This window comes from Polypterus senegalus, chromosome 1, assembly GCF_016835505.1.
Source record: "Polypterus senegalus isolate Bchr_013 chromosome 1, ASM1683550v1, whole genome shotgun sequence".
NCBI classification, from domain to species: domain Eukaryota; kingdom Metazoa; phylum Chordata; class Cladistia; order Polypteriformes; family Polypteridae; genus Polypterus; species Polypterus senegalus.
In genome coordinates this window covers 241,460,718-241,484,856 of record NC_053154.1, presented here as the reverse complement: position 1 = coordinate 241,484,856, position 24,139 = coordinate 241,460,718, and the positions used below count along the sequence as shown (strand labels likewise).

Genomic DNA, 24,139 nt, shown 5'->3' with positions numbered 1-24,139 from the left:
AGACAGGCCAGGCAGCCCAACAAAACTTGTTAGTCCTATCCATTTAATATCTTCTAAAAAAACATCAAGTCTACTTTTAAAAGTCCCCAATTCTTTTTCTGCCTTTACTCTAACATTTAGACATTTATTTTGCACTTTCTGTCTGTCTGACAAATGCCCCACTTACCAATTTACTCTCTTCATACCGAGCTAAATAAATGATATGCTGTACAGGACCGAAAGGCAGAGAAAACATGGGGCAATTCCTTTTGTTCAAAGGCACCTCGTAAATGGTGAGGATTAATGGGGTCTGCCTTCTTACCAGTAATGTGGCTATGATTTGCTGATCATGGGATACTGACTTTGCAATTTCTCTGGAGTCACACATTCTTCCTGAATGAGCAGTCTAGTAAAATGAGTACTGGCCAGTACACACTGGCCTTCTACAATCATTGAAAGAATAATGGTATAAAAATTATTTAAACAAAATATTACAAATTTAGAGCTAACAAGAATCACTGTATGCAAAGCTGATAAACAACACTAAATATAAGTATTATCTGTTTTATGGGGTACTTACATCAAGATAATTTTTCGATAAATTCAAAAATTCAACCTTAGACCTCATTTCTTCTAACTCCATTTTTAGTTTTGGTAGTATCAGCTTGGAATCAGAACCTTTAACAAATGCAATTTTAGTTAGATTGTTACAGCAATATTATTACTTGCTCTGTAGATCAGAACCAACAATACATAAGCAAGGTTAGCATTCATAAAATTTTTCAAAATGCATACTTATTAAATACTTCTAATGAAAATGAATGATGAGGTATTCATTATTCAGTGCTGCATTCTGACAATGGTGCCTTCTGTTTTTCCTTCATGTTTGATTTTACTTAGATTTACCCAATTTATTAAACACTGTTGTGGCAGACGACTAGGGACCTTGCCCCACTGGGACGCTTGAAGGGAAGGACCGGGAGAGAGGCAATAGCTCCCACAGGACGCAAGAGGGCAGCCCCCCTGGATTGTATCAGTGCCAAGGGGCACCTAGACAATTTCAGAGCCCTGGACTCTAGCCCTTCTGCCACACACAGAAGTTCTGCCGGAAGAGAATCCGGGTATCCATGCAGGAAGTGTGGCAGGAAGATCATCAGGGGACACCTGGAGCACATCCGGGTGAACTATAAAAAGGAAGCCGCAGTCGGGATGTAGAAGACAGAGCTTGGGGGAGAGGAGTGGAGGCGGTGAAAGAATAGAGGAAAAGAGAAGGAAAGGTAGGAAAGAAAGAAAAGGACTGTGAACAGTAGTGTTGGTGGGTTGTCCACTGTGTAAAAGGCAAAAGAAAAATAAATTGTGTGTACTTTTAGATGTTGCGTGTCTCAGTGTCTGTCTATGTCGAGGCTGATTCTCCACACTGCACAAAGATATACTGTCAAGGAGCACTGAACTGCTTTAATATTCTTCCATAATGAATGTAATTGCAGATTATTGAATGCATAATTACCATTGCAACACAGATTGATACCTAGCGTGAGGCGACAAGACAATCGCCTCAGGTAGCACTTTAGTCAGGGTGTCATTTCCAATTTTACCTTTTTCTAACATTACGAAATAACAATAAAAAAGTTAGGTATAATCATTAAGAACTACACACTTCCAGTGCCTTGTTTATATACTACCTTTTAAAATAGTGAGAAATATTTTATTTTATTATATATATACAGTATATAATTGTATCTTGCAGCTTCATAAACTGTAATTGTGTAACTTATATTTAGGCACTTGAACTAAGGTGACTAGCCTAATATGATCTTAAATTCAATGACATCGAAGTATAATAATTACCTCTAACATTAACCCCTGACTCCTATTTACCCTGTCATTGCTAATATATGCAAACAACACAATATTATTATATAATGAATGCACAGAATCAGTTTTTCTAGCTATGAAGAACTTATTTGGCATAGCAGGGGTAGGAGTGAATGTGACGAATATGTTCCACAAGTCATTGATCGTGCTGAACAACAGAGGATGGGAGTTGTAGAGTTTTAACCAAGGGTTTTAATGTTAGCCCATTCGAGTGATGCTTATACCTTGAAATCTGTCCTCAGCAGTGCATTTGAAGTCTACAGTTGCAGTAAAATTTACTTTGCAATGTCTTAATGTCCTATTCTATGTCAGTTTAAAGATTATTATTACTGTTGAATTATTATTTATGTTGTAGCCTATATTTTTTCTCTACTCCTCCAATGTTTTTGACAGTTGGTACACATATATATTCTGACCATGCCGTTTTATAAAATGTTAATTTCTCGATTCTGTTTAAGGTGTCAGTCACAATTGATATCTGCTAAAAGTTTCATAAGTCTGCATTGTGCTTTATAGTTTCCTGGTCTGTGATTAATATTTACTTCTTCTTCTTCTTTTATTTGCTCCCGTTAGGGGTCACAACAGTGGATCATCTTCTTCCATATCTTTCTGTCCTCTGCATCTTGTTCTGTTACACCCATCACCTGCATGTCCTCTCTCACCACATCCATAAACCTTCGCTTAGGCCTTCCACTTTTCCTCTTACCTGGCAGCTCTATCCTTAGCATCCTTCTCCCAATATACCCAGCATCTCTCCTCTGCACATGTCTAAACCAACACAATCTCGCCTCTCTGACTTTGTCTCCCAACCGTCCAACTTGAGCTGACCCTCTAATGTACTCATTTCTAATCCTGTTCATCCTCGTCACACCCAATGCAAATCTTAGCATCTTTAACTCTGTCTCCTGCTTTCTAGTCAGTGCCACCATCTCCAACCCAAATAATATAGCTAGTCTCACTACCATCCTGTAGACCTTCCCTTTCACTCTTGCTGATACCCGTCTGTCACAATCAGTGTATATACAAAAACACAAAATTGGCACCACAAACCAATTCATAAAAATACCAAGTCATACTATTACTAGGAGATATTTCTATCTATACGTACAAAAAGAAAAAACAGTAAAACAAAAAATAAAGCAGAAGCCACTATGCTTGATGTACATTTAAGAAGCGTGCTGTACTAAACACTCACCTTTCATGACTCTGTCATAATAGACGACACCTACAGGCAAAAAGTGCCTTTGATACTTAGCAAAATTTACTGACTAATCATAGAGCACTGTTCCACCTTCTAACCAATCATAGGTGATGTGGGCACGTTCCTACATCACAAATCATTCACCTCTGCAAGGCCTCTATTAAAATGCAGACAGCACACACACACGGGAATGAAGCTTGAGTGCTTTCAATTCTGTATCTAAGATAAGAAAATACCTCTCAGTACCTCTCCTTCTAATGCTATGATTAGAATTAACCTCTGGGATTCCTATTACTTTCCGTGGTAAACTAAACTCTTAGAAACTCTTTTCTTTTGCTTGAGCGGTGGGCGGTGACTAGCCGCTGGTAAGGAATGGGGCTGTGAGTGAAGCCACGTATGCCTCCGCAACAACATTCAGCCAGACTGCCAGTGTCCTGCCATGTGGCACCACTGAAACGCTAGTGAAAGCACCATTTTGCCTTCTCTTAGCTTGAAATAAAGAAAGGTGTTTAGACAAGCGTGTGGTACAAGCAGAACAGACAAAATATGTTTTGCATTAAGTTTCACATTAAACATTAGAATTGTTTTTAATGCCTATTTTGCGTTTTATTGTCTTAAAACTAATTGTCTTTTATTGTTTTATATTTTTTTCAATGTAAAATATTTTTTTGTCTGTTGTTCAGTAAATGTACTGTATTGGGAAGCCTATATAGCAACACCTATATAGTATATGTGAATTAAAGAGCATCGTCTCATACCAAGTAAAGGAATGTGTATTGGGGAATTGGCAGTTAAGGTGTAGCAAAAATGCACTTTCCACATGTCAACATGTCAGCCCGACTACATTTATACACACACTCACTAACTTATGCTTTCAATTGAACTTACCTTTATGTTTTTTATGTTGATGTAACAATTTTTGGTAGAATGTTCTTGTTTTTTTGTAATTTTTTGTCTCAATCATTAGTTGTTGCTGAAGCTCCTGTAGATGATATTAAACATACAGATTGTGAAAGGAAATTATATTGACTATATGATATTATGACCTGGAATGAAACAAATTCATAGTATCTTAAAAAAAACCTTGGCATTAATGCTACAACAGTTTTTGAGGAGTCTGTTGATATTGAAAACACTGTAAAAAAATCCATGCAGTTTCTGAACACATTTGTTGCCCATTCTAGTGCCATTAGGAACCAGAGGGCATTCCACCAGTATTTTGTGTAAAACAGGAATTAGCTTTGGCAAAGACGCCAGTCCACTGCATTACTCACGAACACAAGCTACCCAGTAAAAATTACTAATCTTTTATTTTAATGGGATGAAAATGAAGATTAATTTATTTCCTACATGTCAATCAGCTCAGCTGCCATATTGATTAGTTCATGCTGTTGTGTAAACCAGTCTGTATACCAACATCTATCTGTATCTTTTGTAGGTTGACATCTGTATACCAACAAAATTGGAAAAGAGTTACCTGATAGTTTACTTCCTATACTGTTACTGAAAATATTATGCTGACCATTTTTAGGCATTTTACAACCATAATGAAACAAAACTGGTTGTCAGTTTGTTGTCTTTTTAGGTTTTGTTATTTCTGATTTGCACATAAAATGGAATCTAGGCATGTGTAAACATACTTAAAAGTATACAGTATTTGCAAAATATCTGATCTCCACATGTCAAGCAGCTGCTTAAGCAGATTCAGGTTTGATGAACGTAAATCACCTCCAGGTCAGAGATATGAGTTTGGGGAAAAAATGTAGTGAACAGGAAGAAATGTTCCATACTTTTCAGACATAAGGAGATCCACACCATGATTCCCTTCACGTTTCCATACATCAAAAAGCAGAATAGACCTAGTGCGACACCGAGGCAGAAGCTGAAACCACTGCATATTAGATTAGATTATTGGTTAAGCTTACATATTCTCCTTGCATTCTGACATATCTGAATAATTCAAAGGCATGCATGTTATGTTACCTTGTGAACGTCAGAGAGTAAGGATTTTTGTGAGAGTGTAATGCAACAAATGCTACTAAATCAATTAAATTTGTGATAAAAAAGAAACTAGTGCAGAAAATTAATGAATGGATACATTTATTATTTATGTGACATTAATAAGCTGTATAAATGAGTCATATCTCTTGTAGGTGTTTTCTGATAATTAATGAATAGCAGCATAATTAAGAAACATTGCTGATTTGGTATATATTATTCAAAATGGCAATTGAACAATTAAACTCATTAGTGTAAACATTAGAGGTGAAGGGTTACAATCAGTGTAGGATCATAAAGGACAGAACATGAAAGGTTATTTGTATGACACAAGAAATCAACGCAACAATTTTTTTAGTAAAATTCACACTTTAGTATTGTTATTTGTTTATTTTATCAATTTGAAGCAGGTATGCAATAAATATAGAGTACAACGATTTGAAGTATTTTCTTCACTCTAAAGCTGAGGATGCTTTTGCTCAATGTACTGCATTCAAAAACCTGGATTTCTCCATAAATTGTGAATACACTTACTTGGTTTATGTGTCCTTATAAAATTAAAAGATGAATCACTCTGAATGTATTAAAAATGGAAAATAATTTAAGTATAAATATTTAAAATACTGGCAAAATTCTAAGCAAAGAGTGTTTTATATACTGTACGTCCAGTGTTGTGAAACTGATGAATTTCTAACTATGAGTTTTTTCACATTAAGTTTAACTTCAGCCTGGTGTTAAATTATATTAGAAATTTCATTCTTTGATCTCCTACATTAAGGGAAAATTATATATGAATATTTTAAAAAGCAATAAATATGGAAGCAGTGCATACACATGTACTTGGAAGATAAGCTATTTTTATATTCATACTTAAAACAAAAAAAATTACCAATTTAAAAAAAATAAATAAATAAAACATAATAATAATAATAATAAGAAGAAGATCACTAAATTCTAAAATGTACTTACTATCATTTTAGTCTGGACATGGCATTCTTTACATTGCTGACCAAGTGTTTTGACGTAATTCAATACATCCACCCCAAAACGATTCACACCATAAAATGCACCTTGCCAGCCAGGACTGCATTTCTGAGTATTCATTCGGCATGATGAGGAAGAATAGATGTTATCAGGTGTCCTTTCAGAAGGTAAGGAGTCTCCATCTCCTGAGTCTTCTGCATAATCTAGACTGAGCTGGCATGTTTCCTTAGTGTAACACTGAGAGTTGAAGTCAAATTCCTGTTGTTTTTCAACTAGTATTGTTTTTTCAGAATTTTCATTTGCGTCATGATTAGAAATATCATTCAGAAGCATATCATGTATATTTGCTGATAATAATACAAGGTCAATGTCATTACACTCTTCCTTGCTGTTTCCTAGAATTCAGATAAAATGTAAGTCATATCTTTCAAAACACAAAATTTAAAAAATGCACATATTATAAAGCTGACAGTCCGTAGTTCACTGTTAGAATATAATGACTATAATATAATAAATTTCACAGTGTTTTGAAAGAGTACATATTCTAAAACAAAAAATAAATTTATTTTGTAGCAGGGCAAACTTTGACCAGATGCAGCTAAGCAAACGATAAAAACTATATTAGAAAGGCTAAAAGACAGTTGGAGAGAAATATTGCACCAAAGACCAAAAATAACCCAAAGTGGTTCTTTCAATATTTTAGTAGTAAAAGAATGTTCAAGGAAGAAGAGAAGAGTATTAGGAACAATAAAAGTGAGCTAGAAAATACAGTATATACAGACTGTGAATTTGCACTTTACTAAGTTTATATGTGTGAAAAAGTCAATAATCTCCCAAAAGTAACAGGGGCTACTGAGATATGCTAACTGACTTGCAAATTGTACAGGGAGAAATGTTGCTTGGATTAAATAGGGAAAAATCTAACAAATCAACAGGACCAGATAACATTTATCCTCAAGTGCTTAAGGAAGCTAGTGAGTACATATATAAACCCTTGGCACATATTTTTCAAAAATCTCTGGACACTGAGTAAATCCCTAAAGACTGGAGGTTAGCAAATATTATCCCTTATGATCAGAGTGAGCCAAGTAAGTATAGGCTAGTTAGGTTAATGTGTATCACAGGAAAATAATGGAAGCAATTATTAGGGAAAAGATGAAGCAGCACATGTTCCCACAACAGGAATATTATCAAATATTCAATGTTCAGACAAGAAAGGTCGTGTTTCACTAATAGGCTGGAATTCTATGAGGAAGCAACAAAATAATACAAGAGAGGTATATATAATGGAATTTATCTTGATTTTCAGAAGGCTTTTTAAAAAGGTACCACATGAAAGGTTAGTGATTAAATTAGAAATAGGAATTCAGAGCACCCACTGTAGGTGGGTACAATATGGCAAGGGCAACTTTTTCAGAATTCGGTGATGTTAAAAGTAATGGCCTTCAGGGATCAATGCTGAGGCTGCTGTCCTTTTTAATAAACATTAACAATCTACACCAGAATCTAATCAGTAAGCTGCTTAAATTTGCAGACAATACCAAACTAGGTGAAAGTGCAGATAATAAAGAATGAGCTATATTGTTACAGTGGACTTGGATAGCATACAGGCTTGGGGAGATTTGTGGCAGATGAAATTTAATGTAAGTAAATGTAAAGTATAAGTAAAAATGTTAGTTCTGAATACACAATGGGAGGTCTGAAATATGAACGTACACCTTATGAAAAGGTACCTAGGAGTCATAGTTGAAGCATCACTAACTACATCCAGACAGTGTACAGAAGTGATCCAGAAAGCGAATAGGATACTAGGTTATTTATCACAATGGGTGGAATACAAGTCAATGGATGTTATTCTCAAGTTATATAATGAACTAGTGAGGACTCACCTAGTTTACTGTGCTCAGTTGTGGTCTTCATATTACAAAAAAGGCATAGAAGCACAAGAAAAAGTCCAGAAAAGAGTAACTGGGCTCACTCCAGGACTAAGAGGTATGAGATTTAAAAAGAGATTGAAGGAGTTTAACTTTTTTAGTTTAAGCAACTAAGAGGGGACATAGCTAAAGTATTTAAAATTATGAAAGGAATTAGTACAGTGGATTTTAGAAATTTGCAGTGGACTGGCACCCTGCTCGGGGTTTGTTTCCTGCCTTATGCCCTGTGTTGGCTGGGATTGGCTCCAGCAGACCCCCGTGACCCTGTAGTTAGGATATAGCAGGTTGGACAATGGATGGATGGATTTTAGAAAGTTGTTCTTCACGCAAGAAACCATAGACACGTGGAATAGATTACCCCACAAAGACATTACTTCGGCTGAGATTCAAAATTGGAATTCTGGAGATGTGACACATCAATGCTGATGACTCCACCACCAATGCTATCCCATGGACTATTATGTGATTCTGTGCAAGTTATCTGTGGAACACATTACTAATGACATAATACATTTTTAATAGATAGATAGATTTAATTTAATGTTATATTGAATAATGACTCAGCACAAGAAACGTATTTACACAAATTGAAGATAGGTTATTTTTTAGATGTAGGATACTGTTATTAGTGTTGACTGTCAAAATTCAAAGTGCTTTTTGCAGTGAATATGCTGTATTCACCTGTGACTTTCTTCGCCAAATAATTACCTGGAAATTCACCAGCTTAGATAGACATTTTTTTTCAAGCACCCTAGGATGCATTGCGAAGTCACTGTAACATCAGAGAACTATAGTATTCAAGTAGCACTGCACAGATTAATTTGAATGTATAATTAGCCATGTTCCACTGTTACAAGTCAAAAAAAGCCTTAGAGAAGCCCTCCCTCACCTCTACCTTCTTCACCAAAAAAGTTTCCAGAAATTCACTGGCTAAGATATACATTTTTTTTCCAAGCACTACCGGATGCTTTGCAAGGTCAGTGTGACAACATAGAACTGTAGCAGTCAGGCACAGTACAGCACTGCATGGATTCTTTGCATGTATGTTCAGTCATGTGTTGATGTTACATGTCAAAACAAGACTTAAAGATGCCCTTCCACACCTCCTCCTTGAGTCAGAAACGAGAAATTGTGAAAGGAGAATAAAAAGAAAAGATTTATTACTATTTTCAAGGCATTTCTAAGTCCTTGATGGAAGAAAAAAGTGCAAAGTATCTGCACAGATAGATTGGAAACAAAAATAACAGTACATCTGCATGTGCCTTGTGTTGTTTGAGGCATGGTGGTGCAGTGGTTAGCACTGGTGCCTCACAGCTCAGTTAACATTTCTGGCCACAATAATCAGTCCAACATAGATGGCAGATGCTTCTCTAGACCTCAAGAACAATTAAAAGATCGCTGCACCATTACAATCCACTCAAAACTTATTCAGTCAACCCCCATTGACTTTCAGTGCATTTTGTAGAGTTCAGCAAAGTTCCTGAACATTTACGTGACTTCATCAAACTCACAATGAGGTGAACTCTGCAGTGAATGCTCATCAGTAATTATTAGTATTATTTGTCTCAAATAGAATAACTCATGAAAATAGAATATTTGGTTTCCTTTTACCTGTTTCACTATTCAGTTCAGATCCACTTAAGCAGTTCACCATGTTATCATTTAGATCCGCTAATAAAAAAAAGGAAACGCAAAGACAAAAACGTTTAATCCAACAAGATCTCATACTGAGTAGCAGAATGTTTCAAAGTAATAAATTAAGCAAAAAAGTACTAGCTATTGGTAATTTAAATATTTTGCAGCTACCTAGACTAATATTCTCGATTTCATTTCCATTCTCAAGAGACGTTTTCGCTGATAAATTTAAGTGTTCTGTTTCTTGCAAAGACTGAAACTCTGTTGTCAGCTGCTTTTGAGTGGGTACTTTTTCTCTGTTCCAATCAAGGGAATTACTTTCAGAAGGATGTTTAATCTTCATTTGATTTTTTTGCACCGCTGGTTCTGTAATTTCCTCTATGTTTACTGGCAGAGATCCAGAATTGTTAATGTCTGTGAAACATTTTAAATCAGACCTAAGTAAAAAAAACACACACATAACAAACAAAATTTACTTTGTGAATAAGAATAAAAGTATCCATTGTATAATTTAACATTGAAAAGTTAAATGCAAAGACACTCTTACAATGGAATGTTCATATTCTAACATTTTTCATAACAAGCAGAACTTCATAGTTCATTTGATATTGCCACCATTTTTTTGGAAAATGTTAAAGTCACTTAAGTCTTCTCCTCAGAAATATGCTTGCGTAAAGCATTTAATACTGTTTGCAAATAACGTAGGGCTTGTGACTAAACAAAATGTATTCTGCCACTTAAAATATAATCAGGTATTTTTTATATTATAAGGCATTCAAATATTCATTAAAGAAATAATACAGTACATATTGCAGTCACTGCTGTAGAGTTGTGTTACAACAAACATGAATACTTTGCCCATATATTAGCTTCTATTAAATAACCTGTTTCCACTCTTCAATATTTTAGAGCCACATTTAGTTCCACTACAAACTTACATTGTCCTAACATTTTCAGAATTTCTTTATGAAGTCTCTGAAATATGCTATTGGTAAAAGAGGTGACTGGAGCTGTTTATTCAGAAGATTTTAAATTTATTTTTTTTCCCATTATGTACAGTAAATAGAGTATTATGTATCAAGTATTACTTACTTGTCAGTTTCAGGAAACTTCCCATTGACTACTGCATATAGTTTTTCAAGTAATTTCTCATCCCAGTAAAGGTCACAGAATTTTTCTGAAATTGCACTGCTGAAAGTCTGAAACTGTAGGTTTTTCAACGACAGAATATACTGCCCTGAAATTAAAAGTACACATAAAAACAATTTTAAGAAAAACATTAAAACACTGTTAAAGAAACACACTGTTGTTATTATCATTAATTAGAACAAACAATTAATCTACGAAGCAAACCTTTGGATATGGTAGTATGCAGGGAAAATCCACACAGACATGGGAAGACTGTGCATATGTACGTACACAGATAATGACCATTTTGGATTTAAACCCACTCTAGTAGAACTAAGACTGGAGAGCTAACTAGCGCACACAGTGCCACCCATCATTCTGTAGCAAATTATCAAATGTTTTTAAATATAAGCATTTTAACCTTTTTTCAATATTTTTTTTAACTGTCAAGATGTCAGCCAACAAATTAAAAAGTTTGACTAGTCACTCACTGTTCTAAGACACTTGTGAAAATAACTAAACATGTTAAATCTCCTCTAAAACTAAACACTAGTGTATTGTATGAACTATGTCTTGCATGCTTAATTTAAGAACTAAAGCAACATCAAAATGGTCATCACAACATGTCACAAAACATAAGAACATCAGATGTTTGACCATCAAGAGGAGACTATTCACTCCATCAAGCTTGTCTGGTGGCTAATAGCTACTGTATGTCATCCAGGTACTTTTTATAGCTTGCCAAGTTTTCTGCTCTAAGTCCATCCTTGATTATAGAAACACAACAAGACAACACAGTTTGGCATATTTGTGTTATGACATGATATCAAGTATTTAATAAAATGATCATCAAGTTGTGAAGCTTGGTCATGCCAAACAGGTTTTTTTCTGTATAATGCAATATGTGCCAAATAGGCTTGCCATTAACTGTTGGTACTCACACCAATGTCTAATGTAATACTGAATTATATTTGGGAGAAAGATTTTACTCTGTAGGCAAAGATAACTTTAGATAACACATCCATAAATGCTGGATTCACTGAAACAGTGAAAATCCACCAGCAATGCAAGTACAAAAAGAATCTGCAATGATCTCATAGGTTCAGTGTTTATGAATTTGTAAAGGTGGATAACTTCTTTACATTTATGTAACAAGATAACATTACCCATCGCAACATCTTCAACTCCATTCTCCAGATAGCCATCAAAAGCAAATTCTTCTTTTATAAGATGTACAGCCTCTTCTAAAGAAGGGTTTCTTTGGTTTGAATGTAAACTTGTAGGCCATTTCATGCTTTCTTCAGAGTGGTACAATGTACGTGGATCCTTCATTATTGCTGATGTGGATGCACAGTTAATTGTCTGAATTTGTAATCTTGGTTCAGAGTGTGCAGTAGTGAGAGCCAACTCGTTTGCATTTTCCTTGTTTATATCCTCTTTTGCCCCAAAGTTTAAATAAAGTATGTTTTCATCTGTTTCTCTCATATTATTCTTTGGTTGGGGAGACATAACTGAATGATCCACGGAATCCGTTTCTTCAACATTTAATGGAAGCTTATGTAAGGAACTTGAAATATGGCCAACATTAAAATCTAAGCCCACCATATCTTTTGAAATTGCCACTTGAACAGGTAATAAAGTTAGATTTCCAGTTTTTGGGTCCTGTCTAAGTAAAAAATTATTAATGGAAGAGTTATCTGACATAGATAAAGACTGTGAAGAACTAGAGGGAAAAGTGGAGCTGAAATTGCTTTTTCTTTGAGTATCTGAAAATGCTGAAAGTGGAGAAATTTGGGGACCTTCTTTGGATGATGCAGGAGAAGAATTTCTTTCTTTGGAAGTAACATTCTGAAATTTTTCTTGGTCTTCACCAGAACCTTTGCCAGTGACATCATTTTCAATGTCATTCACAGGAACTTGGCCCTTCTTTTGCTGAATTTCCTTTTTCACAGCTTTCACATATTGTTTGGTGCTAGTATTCTTATATTCATTGTTGGGACTGAAAAGAAAAATTTTACATATTATTAAAAATCGGTGCATTCTTTCCATTTTGTATAACAATGTCAAAATTAACTGTCTGTTGTGCTTGTGTGTAATTTGCATTCATTTGCTCATTTTCTAACTTCATTTGCCTCTTATCCTCCAAGTATCAAACTAAACAGAGGAATCAACTGAAGAGGGGACATCAGTTCACACTCATAACTCAATTAAGGCTAATTTCAAATCAGCAATCAATGCAATATATACATTTAGGAGGTGGGATGATGATGTGGTGATGCTGGCGTGAGAATTCTGGTGGGGCACCAACCAGAGGGATTCTGCAAAGTTTGGGGGAGGCAGTCAGAACATTTTTTTGGCTACCATCGTCTGTGTGTGTATAAGTGGATGGCTGAGAGACAGAGAGACAGAGCAAAGGTGCCCACAGACTATCAGAAAACTGCATAAGAGAATGATGAACACACACTTAAAGAGCAGCCAGGGCATGTGGCCTCCAGTGATTCTCAGGAAGAATCTTGGTTTGGATCATCTCACTAAAGTGGAGAAATTGAGTCCATTTGTTGTTTACCAAGTAAGCAGTATGAGGTGGATTCAGTGGCTGGGAATAGATCTTTAGAATTGCATGGCAAGAGCCATAGAAGATCAGATAGGTAGCAGTAGTGTTTTAGGGTGCAAAGGGAAGGAGATGGCCTCCAGTAAAACTTCATGTGAGGGAGCAAAGGAAAGACAAGTATACTAGGCTACCAGCTGAATAATGACACAAAATGGAGCTAATATTTTGTCATACAGTTCAAGCATCAATGGACAGTATTAAAGAGTATCTCAACATCACGAACGCAACACCAAAACTTAATTGTTCAATGGGTAAACATAAAATGGAATTATACATAAGAAATCAATGTGATTCATGGAAATGGGTTGTTTAAAAGAGATTTAGCCTTCAATCCCCAAGGTGGAACTTAAAAGTTCAGGCTACATATGTGCATAAAGAAGCAAAGGTATGCCTTGAACACAGCAGGACAGAAGGGGCTACCCAAGCATCCCAAAAACAGGTTGGCAGTGCCAGGCGCAAAACAAATTTCACACACACAAAAAAAGAAAAATATTTCTCTAGGTAAGAATTTGCACAGAACATATCATGGAACATTGAAAAAAAATGGATTATGATGCATCAGTTAAATCAGCTACATTTTAACAATATGGGCTGGCATGGAGGGAAATTGGTAACACTGTTGCCTCAAAACAAGGAGAGTGGAGTTGACATCCTCGGTCCTCTCTGCATGGAGTCTGCATGTTCTCCCTGTGTATTCCTGGATTTCCTCCAGTTGCTCTACTTTCTTCCTACAGTCCAAAGACATGCAGATTAGATGAACTGGCATTACTACATTGATCCTACTGGGTGTGTGCTCCTTGTTTTTCTCTGGGACTATGTCACATGAAAGCTTGTGGGCGAAGGCTTGAACGTATATTAGAAAAACAAACTTGGTTGCCCATGCAACTGGCTATAAGGAACATGTTGACCTCTAAAAGCAGGCACTACACAGAGATAAGATTAATTTTTATACTAATAACATTCTATGTGGTCAGCATAATACTTTGTTCTACTGTTAATGAGCTACTTAAACATGAAAATAACCTTCTTTTGATTGTCTCCTCTGAACTCTGAAAAATTTCTGTTTTTTCTTAATCAGATTGATCTGATTCATTCTGAAAATTAAAAAGGTCCATTTGTTCAGTCAAAACAGTTTCTACCTCTTATCTTAAATGGAAGCCATTTATCTAGTTTCCTATTGTTGAATGATCCTGCAGTCCATAAGCTTGTCATGACTGTTAAGGCTGCTTTGCCTTTTCGTCTTACTTTTATCATCAGTATTATCACCATCTCTTTGAACTAGTTTGGTCCCTTTCACCCTAAAGACAGCTGCTATTACTACACCTGTCCTCAAAAACACAAATTTGACCCTGGGGATTTTAAAAGCTATCAGCCTATTTCAAATCTTCCCTTTCCTAGTAAAATCTTAGAACATGCTGTTGCGGGTGTTTTGAAAGACAATCTTGGCTGCAATGACCTGCTTGACGAATTTCAGTCTGGTTTTAGGGCCAATCCCAGTACGGTGACAGCACTCGTGGTTTTTTAATGCTAATGACCTTTTTAGAATACTGCTGCTTTTGATACGGTACATCATGAAATTCTTCTGTTTAGACTTGAGATTGAGTTAAAAATTGTTGAAAATGCAGTTGTGTTTAAATCATACCTTAAGGAACAACAGCAATTTATTGCCATCTGTAAGTTTAGGTCTGACTCTTGGCTCCCTTTGGCATTCTTCAGGGATTAGTTCTTGGTTTTCTGCTCTTTATCATTTATATCCTTCATCGTAGTACCATTATTAGACTGCACAGTCTACCATTTCATTGTTAAGCTGATTATGCACAGGTTTATTTACACACAGGGCTTATGTAAACATGACTTCCTCCTACATTGGTTACCTGTTTTGCTGACATAAAACACTGGTTGTTTGAAAAATTTCTCTGACTGAATAGTGGCTTTAATTATTGCATCTCCATGCAGTTGAAGGAAAACAGATAATGTCTCAGTAAACATTCCAGGCTTTATTAAGTGTTTGACTGCATAGGATAAAAATTCTGGTGTTATTCTTGGTCCTACACTCTCCTTTAATCCACATACTGTATTAATAATATAACCAAGGTTGCCTTTTTCCTCTTAAAACAAATTTCAGGGCTGCATCCATTGTTCTCTGATGCTGCAACTGAGACGCTTATTCATGCTTTTGTCACTTCATGACTTGACCATTGCAGCATGGTGTTGTTTGCTATTCCTGCCTGGAGCCTAAACAAGCTACAATATGTACAAAAATCAGTGGCAAGGGTGTTAACACATTTAAACCCTTGGGAGCATATTACTCCTACACTTCTAAAATTGCATTGGCTACCTGTCCCTTTCCACAAATAAGTTAAAATTTCTCCTTTTAGTTTTTAAGGCACTTCATGGTCCAGCCTTTATTATGCCTATATGCTCCATCATGCTCACTTCATTCTTTTGAATCCTTGCTGTTAAACATTCAACTGTGCAGATCGTGTACTATGGGTGGCAGGGCTTTAGCATATCAGGGCCACAGTTATGGAATGCCCTGCCTTTGGAACTCTGTACATGTACCTCACTTTCTATTTTTAGAACTAAACTTAAAACTTTAATATTGCTTTTTATTGATTTTGTTAAATCAGTTTGCATATTGGGCTTTTTGATGTTATGTATATTGATGTACAGTGTCCTTTGGTACCTTGAAAGGCACTATTAAATAAAATATATTATTATTATTTTCTTTGTTCATTTGTGTGTTTCCTCCTGTCAAGGACTGTTCCCACATTCAGGATTTTTTCCTACATTGAATCTGATGCTTGCAGGGTGTGGCGGGTGGCTGAGGGCTGTGCCCAGCCAGAACGCCTAGAAGGATCAGGAGAGGGCAGCTGCCCTGGTTGGTATGGGGCCATAGGAATGGAGCATGGAAGCTCAACCCTATAGGGGCCTTGGCCACCACCAGGGAGTGCCAAGACGACTGAGGAGCCCTGGATGTCAGCACTTCCGCCACACCCGGAAGTACTGGCGGAAGTATTACCAGGGACACCCGGAGTGCTTTCGGGTGCTCATGTGGCACTTCTGCCACACCAGGAAGTGCTGCAGGAAGCTCATCAGGATGCACCTGGAGCACATCCAGGTGGGAATGAAAGGTGCCTCCTCCCTCCAGTCATCAGCCGGAGTCGGGTGGATGTCGACGAAGCTCAGAGGAGAGGAGTGGAGGTGGTGAAGGAAGGACGGACTAGTGGAAGGCCCGGACTTGGGGGTGTGTAGTGAAGAGATACTGGGTTGTGTGCAGGACTATATTCACTGTAAATAGTATGCTAAATAAAACGTGTGTGATGTTTGAACCATCGGTGTCTGCCTGTCTGTGCCAGGGCTGATCTTCCACAAGGGATACACTCTAGCTTCCTCATTGACATCCTCAGGATAAGCGGGTTTGGAAAATAGATGGATGGATGGATTTAACAATATATTAAATTACTGAGGAGCGTATAACTAGGCATTTAATTTTTGCACAACACCACCCACTGGAGGATGGCAGCAGGGGGCATTGACCCAGTTGGACTTAATTTACAGGCAACAGTGGGAATGAAACTAGAATATCCTGAGAAAACATACACAGATATGGACACGTGAAATCTTCACAGGTACAGGGAATTCATGAATATTGATGGTGAAGAGCTAAGCATTGTCATTTTCCATGATAAATTTATCCTCAATGTTTCAGTTAAAACAATACTAAAAATGATGCATCAATTTTCTTTAAGCATGGCATTTAACAGGTATTGAAAAAGCTAACATATTCAAACATTGCTGCCTCAGCATCAAACAACAAGTCCTAAGAAAAGTACAATACAGGTAGTCCCCAGGTTACGGACATCCGACCTACAACATACAAACGGGGTCGCAGCTGCAATGCATGCACCTTAGTAACTGCCGCTCTGTCATCTTTGGCCTGGGGACGCTGCAAGTGGTGGCTGGATGGAGGCTGGAGGGGGGCGATTTCGCTGCTCGCACAGTGTAGTGTCCCTCGGGTGGCTCCCAGTGGCGAGCGGTTTCACTGCCCGCTCACCACACATGGCTGCCCCATTCATTCTTGGTGGGCGGCTGGTAATGCTGCAAGCGGTGACCCGGTTGTGGCTGAACGGAGGCCATTGAGGGTGAACAGGGCAGCGTGGGGGTAGCACTGTAGTGTGCATCAGATGGCTACCTATTGAATGGGGGCGATTTACTACCCGCCTTTGGCTGCACCGTGTTCATTCTCGGTGGGGTGACGCTGCAGGCAGCATACTGTAATGGAGGTGACTGTGAAGTGGGCATCGATGCCCCCAATTATTCTCAATAACAAGCCTGTTTGTACTGTTACGCACATAGCAGGAAGTTGACTCTCGTTCAGTACACCAGACGTGTTGACGACAGATGTCTTCCTGCTGTGATAGCGTAGACAGTGCTGTGTAGAAGAGCTCATCTTAACCTTTTGTCTTTACCCTTCAACAATGTCTCTGAAACACAAATCTGATGCAAGTGCTAGTGATACAGTAAATAAGAGAAAAACCATCACCATTGAAAATAAAATAGAAATAATAAAAAGGTCAGAGAGAGGCGAAACTCCATTATACATTTGCAGAGCACTTGGTTACAGTTGGTCAACAATAGCATTTATTACATTTATGAACCTGTTCTTACTTACATACAAATTCAACTTAAGTACAAACCTACATTCCCTATCTCGTACATAACCTGGGGACTGCCTGTACTTTAAAAATTTGAAAGAAAACCATGTGAAACATTAAAGTGTTATTAATGAGGGAGTCTGAATCCTGCATTGCTTTATATCTTCCTATACCTTAATCAGAACAAATCATTCAATAGCAAGAGATAGTGTCTGAACTGTACCATCAAAGCCATCAATTAATGTCTCTAATCAGTGGGAGAAATAAGGACAACAGTTGTTAAATATCTGTGATGTATCATTCCTTCCTCTTTCATTTTCTTTCTGTCTACTTTTCTGTGTTTCTTGATGCTAAACAAATGACTTTGAACATGCAGAAAAATGAATGAATGTCACAGGGAAAAGACCCAAACACAGGCATATGGATTTTGGATGCTAGTGAAGAGAGAATGGAAAGCCGTACATTTCTAAACTAAATGAACTCCCAATATGCATAGAGGCCAAACAATTAATTACTGAATATACTTTAGAGATAGAAACTTTATAGATATGGCAAATGATAGCAAGAAGTGTAGTTCTTTATATATTACATCTGAAAATAGAAAGAGACTCATATTATTCCATTCACCAATGAGTTAGCACTCAGTGTCATACTGAAGCGGTCTTTATTTCAAGGCTTTCACTGATTTTAAGGCTTAGCTCAAATGCGTAATTTCTGGAGGACCGTTTCTCATTTCTGTAGTATTTTGGTTCATAATTGATTACTTTACCAACACAGAAAAAGATGAATTAACAAAGATGACAAGACAGCCAGTATATGGACAATGGCTAGAATTTCACCCTTCTTGGCTATATTTATTTTGTTATGAAGAATAACACTGAATCTATATGAAAATGTATTATTATTATTGTTATTATGTACAATAACAAAATAGCATTCTCAAACCTGCTTAATCCAGATCAGGGTTGTGACAGACAGGACCCAGTCCTGGACAGAAAACCCTTCCACTGTGTGTTCCGTTCACATACTGTGCACACGCACACTCAGGCCCACACTTTGGACAGTTTCAGAGTCACCAATTAACCACTAATGCACATGTATAGGGATGTGGGACAAAAATGAGTACCTGGAGGAAAACTGATGCAGTCTGAGGGGAACTAAAATATTTATACTATTTAAACTATGTTGTTAGTCTTACTTGAATTTCATATTTTGCATTTGAATTACATCCACTCTTACTTAAAGTTTAAGCAATTTTATAGGCACTATTTTATTTTGAATTCTCATATTTCACTTTTAATAATGAAGAAGTACTTATCAGTACTATCTCTTCAAAAATAGGTTTTTGTTGGGTACGCTATATTTTGGACTCTGGACTTTATAATAAAAAGGGAACACTGGGCAAATTCTAAATACTAAGGACTGAAACTATGAAGAAATTTGGAAAAGTGAAAGGAAAGATGGCTGAATGCAAACAGATTTACACATGAAGTTACCTTTGTAGTTCTGCATTCTGTTTAAGGATGATAGGCTTAAAATGAGTTGCTGGAGACATAAAAGCATCGGGGAGACCGCAAGAGCTGTTTACAGGATATTTACATGGAAGTGGACCTTTAATAGCATTGAGCTTGTTTTCACCAGCAACAGGCATAAATCCTATAAAATAAAAAAATGTCACATAAAACTGAATTTGGGAAATGGGTGAAAAACAATTAAGAAGAAGCCAGCCAAAAAACTGTAACCAAATATATGTTTTATACAGTAAATGCAAAAAACAATATTACTGTTAATGCAACATTATATATAAAATAAAGTTAATGTATTTAATTACTATAAAATTATCATGAGGATTTTCTTTACTTTCCTCTGCATTACTGTTGTTTCAATAAATCAAATAAATGTTATGTATACTAAAGACTAAAAAAAGATTTGCACTTTTAAATGTTAAAACAAATATTTAAACTGTTGAAATTACAAAATAAGACTTTCTGTTTCTCTTTGTTTCAACGTTTAATAATATAAATTTAAGTAAGTGTAAGTATATATTTTCAAACTATCTTTGTTCTATATAATATCATTTAAATTTAGTCCCATAGTTAAGCAATAAATTACTAGCATCATTGAAACCATATACATTAATTATTTCCAAACAGTGTAAATCACATGCTAAATGCATAATTATCACATTACAATTTCTAAGAGTATATTAGTGTTTTACCCTTTCTGCAGTCAGATGGCTCATTTGCACTTGGAGAATGTTCATCTTCGACCGTATCATCTGATTCATCAACATCATCGTCATCATATGGCTATAGGTACAACAAATAGCATCTATGGCCATTAATCCATAACAATGGTTTAAAAAAAAAACCTTAAAATTATTACACTCAGATTACATTCAGATGCAATTGAAATGTTAACAGGAGTTTGTTTACATGTAGGGTAGGCTGTAATAGTATATAAAAATGACTTGAGCTTTTTTTACTACCATAATAATTAGGGAATCCATTCCCGGATGGGTTTATCCATTCCTGGGAATTCAGGAATCCCGCATGTCATTCCTGGGTATCCTGGGCTTCCCGGCATGACACAGTGCACAGGCATCTCACATGTGAACAGTTTTAGAACTTATTTTTAATAAAACTACTGCAGTATGTTGACACCAATAAAAGACTAACCTTATCTACAAGCAGTTCATGCTGTCATATAAGTACATGTATCTAGTTCAGGGGTGCCCAATGCGTCGATTGCGATCAACCGGTAGATCGCAAAGGTAGTGCAGGTAGATTGCGTTGCATTCAAAAAAATTTTTTTTTAAACGTTAGTCTATCATATATCCTCCCTATGGCATTTGCCACTTGATTGACATACAGGCCAGTCTGAGATCTCCTTTCTTCTAAGACAATGGTCATCCCGCACGCACGATCAAACGCACAAGCTACTGCAAAACTCTGGCTGTGATCTAGTTAGACTTCCAATTTAAATTGACTAAAGAAGGGATTTAAAAAAAATTGTTAGGGGAGGGTATGGGCTTTATGTGTAATTAGAAAAGGATTATTTTCTCTCACAATGTCACAATCGAAGTGTGTTTGTCTGATCTGTCAATCTATCATTGCTATTCCAAAGAAGGAAAATGTGGAAAGGCACTTTTGAACTGTTCATAAAAACTACGAAACTGACTTCCTTCTGAAAAGCGACCTGAGAAAGAGAATGGACAGCCGTCATTTTTCACTCAGCTGAATTCAAAAGCTCCGTGACTGCATTATTCGGCTCTTCTCATTTATGCGAGTCAGCCTTTTCCCACATTAAGATTATTAAATCCAAATACTGTAGTGACCATAAATGTATTGAATTATTATTGTGCCATAAAGGTTATTCAGTTATGCAAGGTACGACAACATATATTTTATGTATAAAGTATACTCAGTGTGTATACAGTAATCCTCACGGTTTCACTTCATCGCGGATTTTAAATGTAAGCATATCTAAATATATATCACGGATTTTTCGCTGGTTCGCGGATTTCTGCGGACAATGGGTCTTTTAATTTATGGTACATGCTTCCTCAGTTTGTTTGCCCAGTTGATTTCATACAAGGGACACTATTGGCAGATGGCTGAGGAGCTACCCAATCAGAGCATGTATTACGTAATAAATAAAATTCCTCAAAGATATATGATATGCTTCCTACGCGGTGCTCCGCACACTCAAAAGCTCTAACAGCACGTATTGATTTTTGATTGTTTGCTTTTCTCTGTCTCTCTCTCACTCTCTCTGACATTCTCTGCTCCTGACGGAAGGGGTGTGAGCAGAGGGGCTGTTTGCACAGAGGCTGTTTGCCTAGAGGATATAGACGCTCCTCTAAAAAATGCTGAAAGACTACCTTCACATTGAGCCCTTCCTTGCGGTCGCTTTATCGCTGTGCTTCGCATACTTAAAGTCCAACAGCTCTGTTGATTTTTGATTGTTTGCTTTTCCCTCTCACTGTCTCTCTCTCTCTCTCTGACATTCTCTGCTCCTGATGCACACTTCTTTGAAGAGGAAGATATGTTTGCATTCTTTTAATTGTGAGAAAGAATTGTCATCTCTGTCTTGTCATGGAGCACAGTTTAAACTTTTGACTAAAGGGTGTTATTTCATGTCTAGAGGGCTCTAATAATGTTAGAAAATGTATTTAGAAGGTCGTAAACAGGTTTTCTATACTCTAACTGCAAAAATATTAGATTTATAAATAAAGAATCCTACTTCATGGAAATTCATTTATCGCGGTTGAGTCTGGAATAGATTAACAGCGATAAACGAGGGTTTACTGTATAACTGTGCGGAGAATATTTATAAACAGTGTGGGAGAGTTTATAAGGGCTTAAAATATATAAAAATAACCATGCAAACATATGGTCTCTACTTTGCGAATTTTCACCTATTGTGGGGGGTTCTGGAACGCAACCCCCACGATCGAGGAGGGATTACTCTGTGTGTGTGTGTATATATATATATATATATATATATATATATATATATATATACAGTATGGTTGAAATAGTTTTCCTGTCAAATAATGCAAAGAGTACGCAACACATGTTTCGCCTTAATTCTGGGCTCATCAGGCGTACACACTCACTGCACCCCCACTCAGGAATCGAACCTCGGACGTCAGCGCTATAGGCGAATATATATACTTTTTAATGTAGGTAGATCATTTCGACCTGGTTATTTTAAAAGTAGTTCGCAAGCTGAAAAACTGTGGGCACCCCGATCTAGTTAGTTGCGGTAATAAGAGCATAGAAAGCATAACTTGTCCAGCGTGCGGTCGTCCAGGCGAGAGCGTACTTTGTGCAAAGTACGCCAGCTGCTGAGAAAGCACGCTTTGCCTCCACTGAAGTAGGCAGCACAGTCATCAGATACAGATACACTTGTTCTAAACAACACCCGCGCTTGCCGTTGCTGTGAATAAGTCCAATTTCTTGTCATCATTCTGTGACGGCAAGTTTCTTGGCACAGATAATGCGGATGCAACAGACTGACGCATTGCAATTTCAAGTTGCTGCTCAAAGCTGTTGTCTGACAGACGTCAATGAAGTTTTCAGTTTTCAACTATAACTCTGTTATTTCTTGATCGAATTTTACACTTTTACACGCTATATATGCGAACTTGGCCGTTCCCGGTTTCCCAGGAATTACAGCAGTTTCATTCCCGGGAATGAAAAATATCCGGGAATCCCGGGCTCCCGTTTACCGTTTATTGGATTCCCTAATAATAATATAATGCTCAACCCAAGTAGATACACCATCTGTTAACAACCAATGGCTGGTAAAAAGAAGTGTCATTAAAAGAAAGAGAGTTTAGAAAGATGGAAGTGGCTGAGAGAGGGCAAATGAGAGTATAGATCTACTGGATATAAAGGATTACAGAACCAAAGTAGAATGTCAACATCCACACATAAGAACTTAAATATTTAATTTATGGTCTAAAAGGGGCCTCTTTGGAGAAGAAGGAGACAGTTCATAAGAGAACTACTCAGAAATGTTTCAGTTTTGATATTATCATTATATAAAAATCTAGGCGTGGAGTTTGCATGTTCTCCCCGTGTCTGCGTGGGTTTCCTCCGGGTACTCCGATTTCCTCCCACAGTTCAAAGACATGCAGGTTAGGTGCATTGGTGATTCTAAATTGTCCCTAGTGTGTGCATAGTGTGTGTGTGTGTGCCTTGCAGTGGGCTGGCCCAGGGTTTGTTTCCTGCCTTGCGCCCTGTGTTGGCTGGGATTTGCATCCTTCTTAAGAAAATATGTAATTTCTATACCAAGTGCTGATCCTATGTCTATCTATGCTGTGGGAGAAGTAATCCTCTGTGACAAATGCTTATGTCCAATGACTCAGAACTGCATTAAAAGGGATGACAATGGATTAGAGGATAGAGAATTATCTGGGGTCAGTTTCTATCCTCCATCTAATGCTAGGATGGTCTCCAGCCACAGCTACCCTGAACTGGTTTAAGTGGGTTAAAAAATGGATGGATGGATAAAGATGCATGAATAACGATTAGAAGTGAAATTGGTCATAAAGTAGATAAATGTTCAATACATCATCTGAAATGATATAACTATGTAAACTGCATATAAAGTCAAAATTAAATCA

The 24,139-nt window shown here is 36.9% G+C and overlaps 1 protein-coding gene across 1 annotated transcript in view; it reads right to left on the bottom strand.

Annotated features, from left to right (window-relative positions):
* Positions 1-24,139, bottom strand: part of LOC120540143 (kinase non-catalytic C-lobe domain-containing protein 1) — a 154,112-nt gene that overhangs the window by 15,157 nt on the left and 114,816 nt on the right. Inside the window, exons 13-21 of the mRNA XM_039770654.1 lie at positions 20,222-20,312; positions 19,500-19,659; positions 11,901-12,733; positions 10,699-10,843; positions 9,778-10,043; positions 9,583-9,642; positions 6,023-6,432; positions 3,944-4,037; positions 560-657 (exon numbers count right to left, since the gene is read on the bottom strand). Coding sequence (XP_039626588.1) covers positions 560-657; positions 3,944-4,037; positions 6,023-6,432; positions 9,583-9,642; positions 9,778-10,043; positions 10,699-10,843; positions 11,901-12,733; positions 19,500-19,659; positions 20,222-20,312 — 2,157 coding nt within the window. The remainder of the gene's footprint in view (positions 1-559; positions 658-3,943; positions 4,038-6,022; positions 6,433-9,582; positions 9,643-9,777; positions 10,044-10,698; positions 10,844-11,900; positions 12,734-19,499; positions 19,660-20,221; positions 20,313-24,139) is intronic.